This window comes from Leuciscus leuciscus, assembly GCF_965113295.1.
Source record: "Leuciscus leuciscus genome assembly, chromosome: 9".
Taxonomy (NCBI): domain Eukaryota; kingdom Metazoa; phylum Chordata; class Actinopteri; order Cypriniformes; family Leuciscidae; genus Leuciscus; species Leuciscus leuciscus.
In genome coordinates this window covers 37,569,238-37,583,204 of record NC_138733.1, presented here as the reverse complement: position 1 = coordinate 37,583,204, position 13,967 = coordinate 37,569,238, and the positions used below count along the sequence as shown (strand labels likewise).

Below are 13,967 nucleotides of genomic sequence, written 5' to 3'. Positions count from 1 at the left end.
GTCTGTTAAATCAAACAACACTTCTCTAGTTTATTCCAAACATCCTTCATACATAATTATTAAATTAGTTTGCTACCAACATACAATGACATTATTTGACATGTAATAACTGTAATGAAATACAAAGTACTACATATTTAATTACACATTTCGTAAAATTGCAGTCAAATATCAAAATACACTCTAAAAAGTATTTTTTCCTGCTGAGATTTCATTTTTAGTGGTAATAATAATTTAGTGGACATACTATAATAGTTCTGAGACAAATACAGTGCTGTGTACAGAATAACATAAAACCTGCTAACTAGGGTTTAATAGCTACATTATATACAATGTCTGTTTACAACTTTAACAAGTTAATCATATTTGGCTCATGCTCTAGAGCAGAGGTGTCCTGCAGAGTTTGCCTCAACACACCCGTCTGAAGTTTCTAGTCAGAGCTTGATCAGCTGGTTCAGGTGTGTTAAACTCTGCAGGACAGTGACCCTCCCGGAGCAGGACTTCAGGGGTGCTTCTCATTTCTTATTTGTGCATCCTCGTTTCCTTTCCTCGCGTCTCAGCTCCGCCCCCTGTAGGATGCGAGGGAAGGCTGCAAGGAAAAGACGCGAGGACGGAGGAATCGAATGTAACTTTTTTTTAAAACATTGGAATACTTGTTCACTCGAGCGTCACTTCACCGCGCTCATCAGCAGCGCTCAAAGGATCTGCCCTTATGTTGTTGAAGTTTGTTTATTTAAGAAATTCATAATAAATAATAATAAAGCAAGATACCCTGTTGAAATATGTGAGATGTGTGGTTTATAAAGTATAAATTAAAATGATTGTGACCGATGTGAAGGGGGAGGAGAATTTAGACGTGCGTCACGTTTAAGTCGATAAAACTCTTCCGCATAGGATACCACCTGTGTATCCTCGCTCGTGACTCCTCAGGAAGCCTCCTAACTCCTCGATCCTCGACTCCTCGCGGTGCAATTAGAGAATTGAGATGTCCTTCAAGATGGCTGTGCTCGATCGGTTTCCGGGTCATAGGATGGAGGACGGAGGAGAGAGGAGACGAGGAGGGATATTGAAAAGCACCCCAGGAATCCAGGATGATCCATGACATTTGGCAGGATGTGTAGTATTCAACCGGAGCAGACTGCATGAGGAAATTTCAAATGATATTTAAAAAACTAAAAACTATTCACTAAGTGGTACTCCTATTAGTAGGATTTCTTTACCAGTATTCCTTTTTGAACACATCCTGCCTGTTTGCACAGAACAACGTTCTCAATGTGTGTTCTGATTAAACTGACACTAACATTACATCATCTGACAATTTCAATGCCACTAAAATAATATTCACAAAATCCTATGTTGTATGCGTCTCCTTTCTTGTGGAGTCCATTTAAAGCTAAAGGGGGACATACCAAAAGATATTCTGGAAATTTCAATATCGACTTCATGTTTAACAATTCATCTAAATGAAATAGTTGTGTTGATCATAGAATTTGCATTAAAATGGAATATAGAATCATTTCAAACATGGACTTTTGAACTATTATAGCCTATGCAAAAGACAAAATGCAATTAAGAAATTATATTAAATGATCATATATTGATATTACGTAATCGACCATGAAAGGGAATGCATGAACTGATACAATGAACTGAATGCACTGTAAAGGCGCCGATGCACTTCAAGTGTAAATCGAAGAATGAACTTGTGAGACGTCATTTCTAAAAAAAAAAATCAGGCCACAACCAAATTAGTTCAGAGTTTGTTTCAGGAGTTCAAAACAGGTTTACAGAAACTTTAGGGAAAAGTTTGCTCCGGCTGGTAAACGAACTACCATTGGTCGGTGGCGATGATGTAATAGGTGTGTGTGTGCTGAGGCTCCGCCTTCTTTGACATGGAAATCTTCTCCAGTTCATTTCTTCTGTTGACTCCGTCGAGGTCAGACACGAGTAAAAACATGAACACACTGCTTTATAGTAGAAAAATAAGTTGTAATTCTCTTGTAAGACACACTGACAGTTGTTCGATGTTTAATACTGTAAACCTGCTTGCTTCTAAGCAATCTATTGTATAAAGTGCTGTATTAATAAAGGTGACGTGACTTTACTGGAGTGCTGAATTGCAGAGCTTGTGCAAACATATTCAGATCGCTATGATCAGATGCTTTCTCAACTACTGTTCTCTCCACTGTCATTTTTGTTGTGTTATTTTGCTATTGAGAGGAAAGCGTGCAGCACATATTTGCATATTGATCTAAACGCCGCTCTCAGCAGCGTGGGCGTTTTCTGGATGTTCACTAACTTTACCTTTGAATAAAGAACAAGAAATTATTTATATCGGGGCCTTAAGTCGCTTTGGATAAAAGCACCTGCCAAATGATTCATGTAAATATGTGCTGCTTTTCCAATGGGAATGGTCAAATGAAGAACTCTTCGGCTTGTGCGTGTTGATGGCGACTCTGACTCGGTGAAGCGTGAGTCTCTGCTTCAGAGGTCCACTGCGGCTCAGACAGCACATGTTTCAGGTCCCGGGACAGGGTCACAAGCGCAGACACTCCTACAGCACAACCCGTGTCCACGTTGGTCTCAGGCTCCTCCTCTTCCAGCAGAAGGCACGATGTAGAGGTGTCAGAGGTTACCGCCGGCTCACACCAGTTCACGGACTGGCCTGCCGGGCTGCTGCGCTGGGACGAGTAACAGGAGCTTCCCGGAGGAGTGCTACAGGTGCCGTCTGATCCCACACTCTCCCGACCACACGCCACTGACCTCAACCCTCGAGGACACCGTCCCACAGGCTGCTCCTTCACACGGGACGGCCTCCTGCAGGGGGTGGTGGCAGCCGCCCCGTTCCTCAGCTGCATCCTGGGACAGCTCAGGGGAAACGCAGACGTGAGGAGCGCCTGGGGTTGAGCTGGGGCGCGAACCTGCAGAAGAGGCCACACTTTATCAGTTCAACACAATTCACACTTTTAAGGAACAGTTGCCATTAAAAGAAAAAGCTGGCACTATTTACTTTACCCTCAAGTCATTCCAAACCACACTATACTATGTTTTACCACAAAAAGTAAAAAGATCTATAATCATACATTACACTTGCATTTGTCTAGTAGCTTTGTGTAATTGATTACCCTCATCCTTCCCTCGGGTCATTTTGACCCCAAACTCGTTTTTTTTATTTTATTGAGTGTTCATCAGAGGGGTCCAAGACCCTAGGACTTTTGTCGCACTTGAACCACGAATACACACACACGAACAAAAAATGCAATGGATTCGAGGTGTTTTGTGGTTGATTTAAAAAAAAGTAACAAATCCTTCCCTCGTGGGTCAATTTGACCCCCTCAGGAATTAATGGAATGCTTCAGTACACATAGAACAACCTAAAAATACTAAAAATTCAAACAGAAAACGCTAAAACTATACCAAAATATTATTTTATAAAGTCTACATGTGTATCTGAATGCATCCTGAAGAAAAACTGACTTAAGTACCCAGCAGAACCGCTCATTTGCTCCATATAGAGCTATAAGGCCATCTAGTGGCAAGTCATTAAATATCATGTTATATTTTTTTACCCACAAGAGGTCGGCAAAGACACCCAATGTAAGATATTTTGAGCTGAATTAAAAGTTATGCATGAAATTGTGAGTTATTTTGAATTTAAGTTGAAAGAATGTGAGGAATGTGCTTAAATCATTATTTATTTATTATTTATTGATCAAATATAGTCATTTAAAGGTAAATAAAAAATACAAATAGAAACAAAAAAATCTTAAAAAAATAGAAAAAATATTATAAAAATGAAATAAAATAAGCTTTATGGACAAAAATAAGTTTAGAGCTTCGGGTCAATTTGACCTGCAAGGGAAAGATATGTTACAAAGTGTGAGGGAAGGATGAGGGTTAAAGGGATAGTTCACTTTGAAATTAAATGTTGGTATGTTTTAGCTTACCTCAAGGGCATCCAAGATGTAGGTGTCTTTTTTTCCGCAGTAGTTTCAATTTTGATATTTTTAGGTCAAACCGTTCTTGTCTGTCAGTCATATAATGCAGGTCTATGGTCACGGTCTCAAAACACAAGCACAGAGTCCAAATTAAAACAATCCCCCTTCGTCCAAATTAAACAATTCCCCATCGTAAGTACACATTGATGGCCTAAGACACGAAACGAGCGGTGTGTGTGAGAAAACGAACAGTATTTATATCGTTTTTACCTCTTATACGCAGACATGTCCGAGTGATCTGATCTGACGTGTACGCAGACTGGTGCATAGATATACACACTAGATGTCGCCTTGTCTACGGCAGTTCATTGGAACAAATGTCTTTAAGGCGACATCTAGTGTATATATCTATGCACCAGTCTGCGTACATGTCAGATCAGATCACTTGGACATGTCTGCGTATAAGAGGTAAAAACGATATAAATACTGTTCGTTTTCTCACAGAAACCGCTCGTTTCGTGTCTTAGGCCATCAATGTGTACTTACGATGGGGAATTGTTTAATTTGGACGACGGGGAATTGTTTTAATTTGGACTCTGTGCTTGTGTTTTGAGATAATGACCATAGACCTGCATTATATGACTGACAGACAAGAACGGTTTGACCTAAAAATATCAAAATTGAAACTACTGCGGAAAAAAAGACACCTACATCTTGGATGCCCTTGAGGTAAGCTAAAACATACCAAAAATTAATTTCAAAGTGAACTATCCCTTTAAGACATTATTCATTTTTCCCTCCGCAACTCTCAGTCAAATATAGAAAATATTTACAATATAGTTACATCAGGCTTGACATCTACAAAATTTGGTTGCAAAACATGAGAAACAATGACATTTGATGTGACTGGCCCTGTCCCAAAATAATGTACATGTGTGGTCTTGCGGACTTCAACTGTGAAGTTATTTTAGGTTGCAGAAGGTCACTCTCTCGACACTTTTATGCATCCTTGATGCGTTTATGGCTTTTATGCATTTGTTCAATTATTTCCAAATTATTTGCTAGCTATTTGCTGTTTTAGAACAATAGACTTTCTTTAAAAATATACAATTTCCTAATGGGGTGCAGTTGGGGTAAGGTTTAGAAATATTTCTGAACAGATACATATACATCAACTTTAAAATAAATGCATGTACAAAAATGTAACTTTATGTCCATGTTTTCAGTCAGCGTAGTTTGTCACATCAACACAGTGTGGGATAAGTTGACAATTTCAAAACAACCTTAATATGTAGCAGATAAATGTAGGAAAATTATATCAAAATTTGTGATAAATAGCGCGCGCACTCACACTCTCACTCTCTCTCACTCACTCACACACACACACACACACACACACACACACACACACACACACACACACACACACACACACACACACACACACACACACACACACACACACACACACACACACACACACACACACACACACACACACACACGTTAAAGCAAAAGTCCCTTTCAGTCACTTTCAGGAATTTTTTTTTACACGTTTCAGGGATTCTTTGATTCGTTTTTCTTTACTTAAAAAATATTGTATGAAAGCAATAAATACACAATACGGCCTCCAGCTCCTCCAAGTGCATTTAACTAAATAACGTTCATCATCATGGTCACATTAACATTTATATTCATATCAACACTACTTCTCATGTTTTATTGCTTTTGCACTTTTGAATGAATGTGTATTTCGCTAACTCTAAAAACCTCTAGATGAATATTAAAGAGATGTCAGCTGAATGCACTTGAAATACTTCTAAATTCAGGTTTTGGGAAACACTCTCATTGGTCATTCTCAGCGTATTTTACACCGCATGGTTTTACACTGATGGAATCTGTCATGTAAATCCCATCCCACAGTGATGTCATATTCAGTGTGTCTCCAGGGGAACTGTGGCTGCAAGAGAATTAGATATCAAAGCCTCCATCTCTCCACGGTCACTCTTTTGTTTGACATTATAGCCTTGAGTGGCACTCCAAAAATGTACATACAAGGATATCCATAGAAATAATACTTATAATATTTGGATCGGTCACCCAAAACTGAAAATTCTGCCATCGTATATATATAAAAAAAAGTCTTCTGCAGAAGAAAGAAAGTCATACAGGTTTAAAACGACATTAGTAAGTGATGACAGACTTTTCAATTTTGGGTGTCCCTTTAAACAATAATGCTTGACATATTACAATATGAATTATCAAGCAAATACACTGCATATACCACAACCTGCAGCATATACAACCTTCGACTTGAGATGACTTGGTCTTTTGACAAAATAATTAGACAAAATAGCTGATTAGAGTTTGTTTCATTAATGACGAATTTTGTGACACCGACACTGAACTAAATTGAATCAACATTAAACTGACTCAAAATTAATAATGACACTATTGTCTTCTGTCGAGCTGCTTATAGCTGAATTGAATTCATTTCATAATTGAACTTTATACGGTTATTGAACTGAACTGAATAATGACACAGAATATTTTGTTAGAGCTGCTTTATGGCAGATTTTGAATTTGAAAAGTTTGCATCATTGATTGGTATTTTCCTGTTATCTCTGTGAAGCTGCTTTGAAACAATCTGTATTGTAAAAAGCGCTATATAAATAAAGGTGACTTGATTAATAAAAATATTCAGTATATATACAGTATATAGCTTAACCTGTAGAATTTATATAAATATACAGTATATTAGGGGTTTAACAATATATCGTGCCACAATATATCGCAATACAAAAATACAACATGTATCGTGGATAGTGACAATCTGTATTTTATATACTTTACCCAAAATGAAAATTACTGTGTGACAAAAAAGTTTACAGAGTTTTAGTGTCAGTACTACATTAAACTGCTATATATAATGTTGAATATAATGTTTAGCCTAATAATGCAATGGGGGAATATTTGTGGGTCCTGAATGATTATGCCAAATAACTTCTGTTACCAGTACAAAGTGGCCTACGTTATTATAAATATATCTAGTCAGTGACAGAGTTCAAGCATATTCGTCTAAAATAATTCTGTGTTTTCAGCTTCAGAATGATGAATATTTTCATTCTGGTGTCACTATTGTCCCGTTTTTTGCGTTTCCAAAGTCCAAGCCTATGCATTTACACCCACAATGTAACACCAAATTTACCATTTTACTCAGCAGTACATTTTTTGTTAACCTTTTACCATATGTTTTGGAGTATCGCAGTAATATTGTACCGTTTCACCCCTAATATATATATATATATATATATATATATATATATATATATATATATATATATATATATATATAGCATATATAGTAACAAAAGTAAATTTAAGTCAAATATCATATATTAAAGAAACCCATAGGTTTACATCATGGTTTGCCAGTATAAGAGGGGATATAGAAACCAGAACACATTCCCGTGACCCACCTGAAAGAGGATCTTGTTGCCGTCCAGGTCTTCAGTGTGCCATCGGGTCGAGCTGATGGGCGAGCAGGTGTTGGGCAGCAAGGGCACGAGCTGTCCGATCTCTCCCACCCTGAACTGCAGCACGGCGGAGCAGCACGGCTCCACTCGGACCCCCGGCGAGAGCTGTTTGATGGCCAACTGCAGGCTGAAGCCCTGTTCTGTGAGCAGAGTGAACCAGACGAACCCGGGCTTCTGCTCCTCCGCCCTCCTCCGCAGAACCGTCTCGTACAAACGCACACTGTCCTCAAAGTTATCATAGGTGCTGTGCAGTGTCACTCGCACCACCTCCTCTCCGTAGTGCACCGTCCGCACCCCCCACACCGGCATCCCCGCGCCCAGGCTGGAGAAGTCCCGGCTGGGCAGGAGGTAGGGCCTCAGTGGGGCGCTGGACGGGGAGTTAGCGTCAAAGCTCTCCGTGTGGTGGATCTGCCAGGGCGGGCGCTGCAGAAAGTCCAGCACCCTGAGGATACGCTCCTCCCCGAAAGACTCGTGCAGGAACATGGTCACCGCGAGTGAGGGGAAGCTGCCGACAGGGCACAGGTCAGTCCTGGCGTCGTCCTGAAGGGGACAGGCGCGCTCGGACACCCGGAAGAGGCGCAGACCGGGCCGGACCCACCGGAGCAGGCGGTCCAGAGTGAGCTGGAGCAGGAGCGAGTCCCCGGGGTTGGTGAGCAGGTGCAGGGTGACCAGGAGCCGCTCCTCCTGACCCGGGCTGGACACGAGGTCAGCTGTGCCACAGGCAGACAGGAACATATCAGATCACAGATCTGGCAGAATCACATGTCTGGCTGTTGATGTGATAGCCTATTAAATGTAATGTATGGGAAATGGACTTACTGCTGCTGCTACTGCATGACATTTTACCACAGTCAGACCTAAAGAAAAGAAAAAAACACGGTAAAACACTTTATTTAGTTCCACTTTAGACATTCTACTAATTATAAGTAACTTTGCAACTACATGTCAACTAACTCTCATTAGAGTATTAGTAGACTGTAGTAGACTGTCAGTATGGTTATATGGTTAGGGTTCGGGTTAGTAGAATAAGTTAACTTGTAGTTGCCAAGTAATTTATAGTCAGCAGAATATCTGTTGCGGAGCATCACAATAAAGAGTTAGCAGATATTAATCAGATAATCTACTAATACTCTAAAGACAGTTAGTTGACATGAAGTTGCAAAGTTACTTATAGTTAGTAGAAATAAAGTGTCACCCTTTATTTTTGATGGTCCCTTTTGAACATTCCTTTGACTATAAGTTACTTTGCAACTACATGTCAACTAACTGTCATTAGAGTATTAATAGATTATCTGATTAATATCTGCTCTTTATTGTGATGCTCCCCAAAAGATATTCTAATGACTATAAATAACTTGGCAACTACATGTCAACTTATTTTAACCTTAACCCTACCAGTCTTCTAATACTCTAGGCTACTCTCCAATTAGAGTTAGTAGACATATAAGAGCAACGTTACTTATAGTCAACAGAATGTGTTAAAGGAACCATCAAAATAAAGTGAAACCAAAAACACTTATTATAATGGGTTTAATACTGTTCTAATAACATCCATCATTTAGCATGGTGTATCAGTTCATGAAGCAATAACCCTATTATGACCTAAAGTTCTTGAAACCGGTTTTAATTATCATTTTCATCAGTGTCACAGAAACCAAACAACATTAAAAACTTTAAAGTTTAATTGGTAACACTTTACAATAAGGTTCATTAGTTAACATTAATTAATGTGTTAATTAACATGAACTAACAATGTGCAATACATTTGTTACAGTATTTATTCATCTTTGTTAATGTTAATTAATACAAATACAGCTGTTCATTGTTTATTCATGTTAGTTCTTACAGTGCATTACCTAATGTTAACAAATAATGATTTTAATAACGTATTAGTAAATGTTGAAATTAATATTAACTAAGATTAATAAATGCTGAAGAAGTATTGTTCATTCTAAGGTAGTCAACTAATGTTAACTAACTAATGAACCTTATTGTAAAGTTTTCCCGTTTAATTCAAATGTTCATTCAATCAAAACAAATAACTCTTGGTAGGCTACATACAAACGAATACTAGTTGTGTGATTTAGATTTTGTAGCCGTAATGCCATGTTTGACTATTTGATCACCGCATTAAATAGCGCATATTTGAAGGCAAAAAGTTGTTTGTATTGTTGCAATGTACCGTTTGTTGCTGCTGACGTGACGTCATTAGGCATTCATCGGCTGCTGTCGGTTACCGTGTTTCTCCCCCTTAGAGACGCAAACAAAAGTGAGTTTATCTTTAGCTTTCTCCGCTAACTCACCCCGCAGTCTCCGCGCCCGAGTCCGCAGTTTCATCCTCCGTCCTGCCCGTGAAGAGAAGCGGTTGTCGGAGGAGCATAATGTGCGTTTACTCGAGCGCAAACCCCGCTGTAAACATGCTCGAGATCCTCGGCGAGCGATCGCTGTACAAACCTTTCTTATACTGTCTATGGTACAAACCCGTGTGTGCTCGAGGAGTCGCGTTCACGCTGACGTCACTATAGCGTTTATAATTTATGATGATGAGGCACTCTACCTAAAACCCTAAATATCAAGATAACAGCTCTTTTAGATGGAGTCGTTACTAGATGAAGTGTCTTTCGAGAACACAGTTGAAGAATGAGCAGGAGTCGGGGGAAGGGCTCCTCACAATAACAGTCGAGGGACAGGGGACTGAACCCGAGCAGATGCTGTCATCGGACGTTTGTGTGTGTGTGTGTGTGTGTGTGTGTGTGTGACACACAGACAAACAGTCGATACAGAGACTTTAAAAAGCATCTTCTGAAGCAGTAAGCTGTCTGAAGTATGTTTGCAGGGTTGCCACCTTCAGTGTGGCAAAATAAAGGACACCCATCAAGGCCACAAATAAAGAATAAGTTAGAAACTGATTATTTCATTACATGACAACAATACAGCTCACCTCAATAATAAGCCAAGAAAACATGAGTATGTGAACTTGCAACTGAACACATATTATTTTACATGTATTTTATTTATTTCTGAAGAACTCTCCGGGATATGTTGCTGTGCTTTAAGCAGTCATTCTGAACCAGTAATCACTTTTTGACGTTAATTCTGTAGCTGTTACCTGGATGGGATGACTTTTTATTTATTTTAAAATTAATTTACTTAAATTAGGACTAGGCTACATTATTATGCAATTATTTGTCCCATTTTTATCAGTTTTCTTTTTAAATGTCATAAACTGCATCTATATAGATCAGTGCATGTACCAGGGTTATTATGTGTATAGATACTGAGCAAAGGTCTTTGGCACGTTAGCATTTTCACTCCAAACAATGGTTTTAAGCCAGTTATTTATATTTTTTTCTGTAGTGTGTCAGTAGGAAATATCACTTTACATTTCGAAACATTCATTTTGACATTAATTGTAATAATCCAGTGAGATTTGTATGCACTTGTTGCCCCAGTTCTTCTGGATTTAGTCTGTCTCAGTTTTTTGTTTCTTCATTCTTCACAAACAGACAGATCTGATACGGGACGCATCATTTTACCTGTACGGGACGGGACGGGAGGAAACCCGACGCACTTTCAAACCTGCATACACTGTGTCCTATTGAAGACCCATGCTACCAAAACTTTCATGCTTCACAGTTGATAAAGACAATGCAAATGTAATCCATAAGAATCGAGCGATCTTCTGAAGAAAAAATAAATATTTAAATGCTTCACTTGTAAACATTGATCAATGCTTTTATGTGCGAGAACAAACATTATTAGTTCTTCACTCCAAAGTGCTTGATACATGCGAGAACTCCCTTCACTGGTCATTTACCATATTTGATGTACTCCATGTACGCACGTTATTCAATGTTTGAGAAAAACAGTTGTGTGAACAGCTGAATGTTGAGCTGAAATGTGTAATTTCACACAGCTATCACTTCTTTCATGTCCTAACTTCCAGGATCCTCCATGGTGAAGATTAGAGCAAGACGAACAGTCTGACCCAAAACGGCCAATCCTTTTATTGTTTTTTTTCCCGTTCTTTTTCTACATTTATTGATGAAAACAAGGCCCTGTACAGTTCACTTCAGCATTGAGTACAATAACAATTATTTTACAATTTATACACATTGAAATATAATAATGCTGAAAACCCAAACTGCTCCCCCATCTCTGTTTAAACTGCATTCAAAAGAATTCCTTTAAAATAAAACGCTTTTAAATCATCTTACAATTGGCCATGTCAGACATGAAAAAAAAAAATGAAAAAAGAAAACTGCAAGGGAAAAAATACAGCCAAACCACCTTTTTGTAAGCTGTGCAAGTCCACCTGTGTCCACTCTGACAATCTGACAGGGAAAGCACAGGCGACCGGCAGCAAGAGATGAGAACCTGAACAAACTATAAGGTGCCATAAACCAAACTCACTTACACAGATAGAAGAAAAGAAAGAAGAAAAAAAAACAAAAAACAGAAGGAATTTCCTAATGATATGAATGGTCTTAATGATTTCCAATGATGGGACACTGTGTGACTGACTTTATTAATTTAGTTGTATGTTTAGAAGGGACAGACACAAAAAAAATAAAAAAAATTCTCTCATAGAGACCAAGACCTTCTGTAAAATCTTTGAATCTAATCCAGTGGAAAGCCTTGTGGGAATCGGTAAGAACAATTTAAAACAAGGTTTTCTTCTCAGTTTATTCCCAGTATGAATGACAACAAAGGCAAAAAAAGGACATAAAATAAAATAAAATAACATCCCATGTGAGGTGTGTGACTAAGTCCCAAAAACGATGCTTGCTTGCTCACTCTCACTCGCTCTTTCATGCCAGACTCAACTTCGCTCCTTCATGCTACATATGTGTACACTTTGCGATCTTCTGGTGTTCTTGCCAAGTATTCTCTCTCAATAAGTCCTTCAATACGCTTTTTAATGACCACGGGACTTGGGAGGAATCGTGCCTTCAGCTGCTGGGTTACCTAAAGGCAAAAACACACAAGACAAACTGAAGTCCTACAAACAAAAGTCCAAAAAACATTTCTGAATACAGTGAAACTGAACATGTTGATGATCTTATTTTACGTCCCCCACAAAAACCACAGACATCACAGTTATTCTCAAGTATATATAAAAGCACAGTTCACACTGACACTCATGAAATGAAAGCTTGGGTTTAATCAGACCTCATATTAGATTACATTATATCGCTGGGGTCATATGTGAATTTAACGTGGGTGACCAACAACAACAAAAAAAATACTATTTTAAATATTATTGCATCAAAATGTTCAAAGCATTTATGAAAAACTTATTTTTATTATATGACTCCAAGTTAAATATGAATAAAGGTCTGTGTGTAATATTGATCAAAACTGTACATGAACAAAACCGATCTGATGATTAATCATTGATCAGAACTGTGCTGTCCTACTCTAGACTTCAACTTCATCATGCTTTTATATGCTATATATTTCATTATGTTTTGTACTGTATTTAAATAGATCATATAGACAAATATATGGAAGCTTGTTTCCGCCACAGAATAAAACATTTAAAAAGATAATGGTGACTTTTTAGCTCACAATTCGGACTTTTTTCTCAGAACTGCAAGATAAACTCGAAATTCTGACTTTATATCTCACAATTCTGACTTTATATCTTGCAATTCTGACATCTTTTCTCAGAATTGTGAGCTATAAACTCACAATTGCGAATTATAAAGTCCAATTATGAGAAAAAAACGATTTTTTTCTCCTCAGAATTGCAAGTTTATATCAGAATTACAAGATTAAAAGTCACAATTACCTTTTTTATTTTTTACTCTGTGGTGGAAACAAGCTCCCATTACAAATATAATTTTTTTTTTAATGCTCAAACTATTGTCAAAAAAAATAAAAAAGTGTAGTCTCCGCACCTCTGCTACAAGAACATTGTGCTGCATTTTCTTTCTGGACTTCATGATCCGAACAATAGCTGCCTCAATTTCATGTTTCCTGTCGTCATCCACTTTTTGTCGCGTCTCCTTCCTCTCAGGGTCCGATTCTCCCTGTTTGGCTGCAACTGCAGGGAAGAGACACAACCAGGTTAGTGGAAAAGGCTTTCCAAATGATTACCTAGGAGAACGTCTCTGATGCCCATACCAGAGCTGATGCACATTTTTAAGACCCGAATAAATAAAAATGTATATTGTACATTAGAAATTAGCGATATTGACGACAAAGTTATCTCTCGATATGTCAGTATATACACATGGATAGTTACACCCCACAAGAGCTGCCGTTTTGGAGATGCTCTGACCCAGTCGTCTAGCCATCACAATTTGGCCCTTGTCAAACGCAAATCCTTACGCTTGCCCATTTTTCCTGCTTCTAACACGTCAACTTTGGCCTCGTTTACACTGCAGGTCTTGATGCCCAATTCTGATTTGTTGGCTATATCCAATTTTTTGGACCGTCCGTTTACACGATTCTTTCAATTGTGACCCATATCCGATTCGTGTGTTTA

At 38.4% G+C, this 13,967-nt stretch overlaps 2 protein-coding genes across 3 annotated transcripts in view; both read right to left on the bottom strand.

Moving 5' to 3' along the window:
• Positions 1-917: 917 nt before the first annotated feature.
• Positions 918-10,149, bottom strand: fam124b (family with sequence similarity 124B). Of its 2 annotated transcripts, none has more exons than XM_082180667.1 (4): positions 9,778-10,149; positions 8,294-8,331; positions 7,418-8,184; positions 918-2,921 (listed from the first exon to the last, which is right to left on the bottom strand). In XM_082180667.1, the coding sequence occupies exons 1-4, from the start codon at positions 9,852-9,854 to the stop codon at positions 2,415-2,417; spliced, it is 1,389 nt and encodes a 462-aa protein (XP_082036793.1). In that variant the 5' UTR covers positions 9,855-10,149; the 3' UTR covers positions 918-2,414. The 2 variants fall into 2 exon arrangements, with proteins under 2 accessions (XP_082036793.1, XP_082036794.1); XM_082180668.1 differs by having other exon boundaries at positions 1,068-2,921; positions 9,657-10,091.
• Positions 10,150-11,451: 1,302 nt separating this feature from the next.
• The window catches only part of cul3b (cullin 3b), a 28,338-nt gene continuing 25,822 nt past the window's right edge, over positions 11,452-13,967 (bottom strand). Inside the window, exons 15-16 of the mRNA XM_082180632.1 lie at positions 13,378-13,523; positions 11,452-12,442 (exon numbers count right to left, since the gene is read on the bottom strand). Of these exons, the coding sequence (XP_082036758.1) occupies positions 12,311-12,442; positions 13,378-13,523 (278 nt within the window). The 3' untranslated portion in view covers positions 11,452-12,310. The remainder of the gene's footprint in view (positions 12,443-13,377; positions 13,524-13,967) is intronic.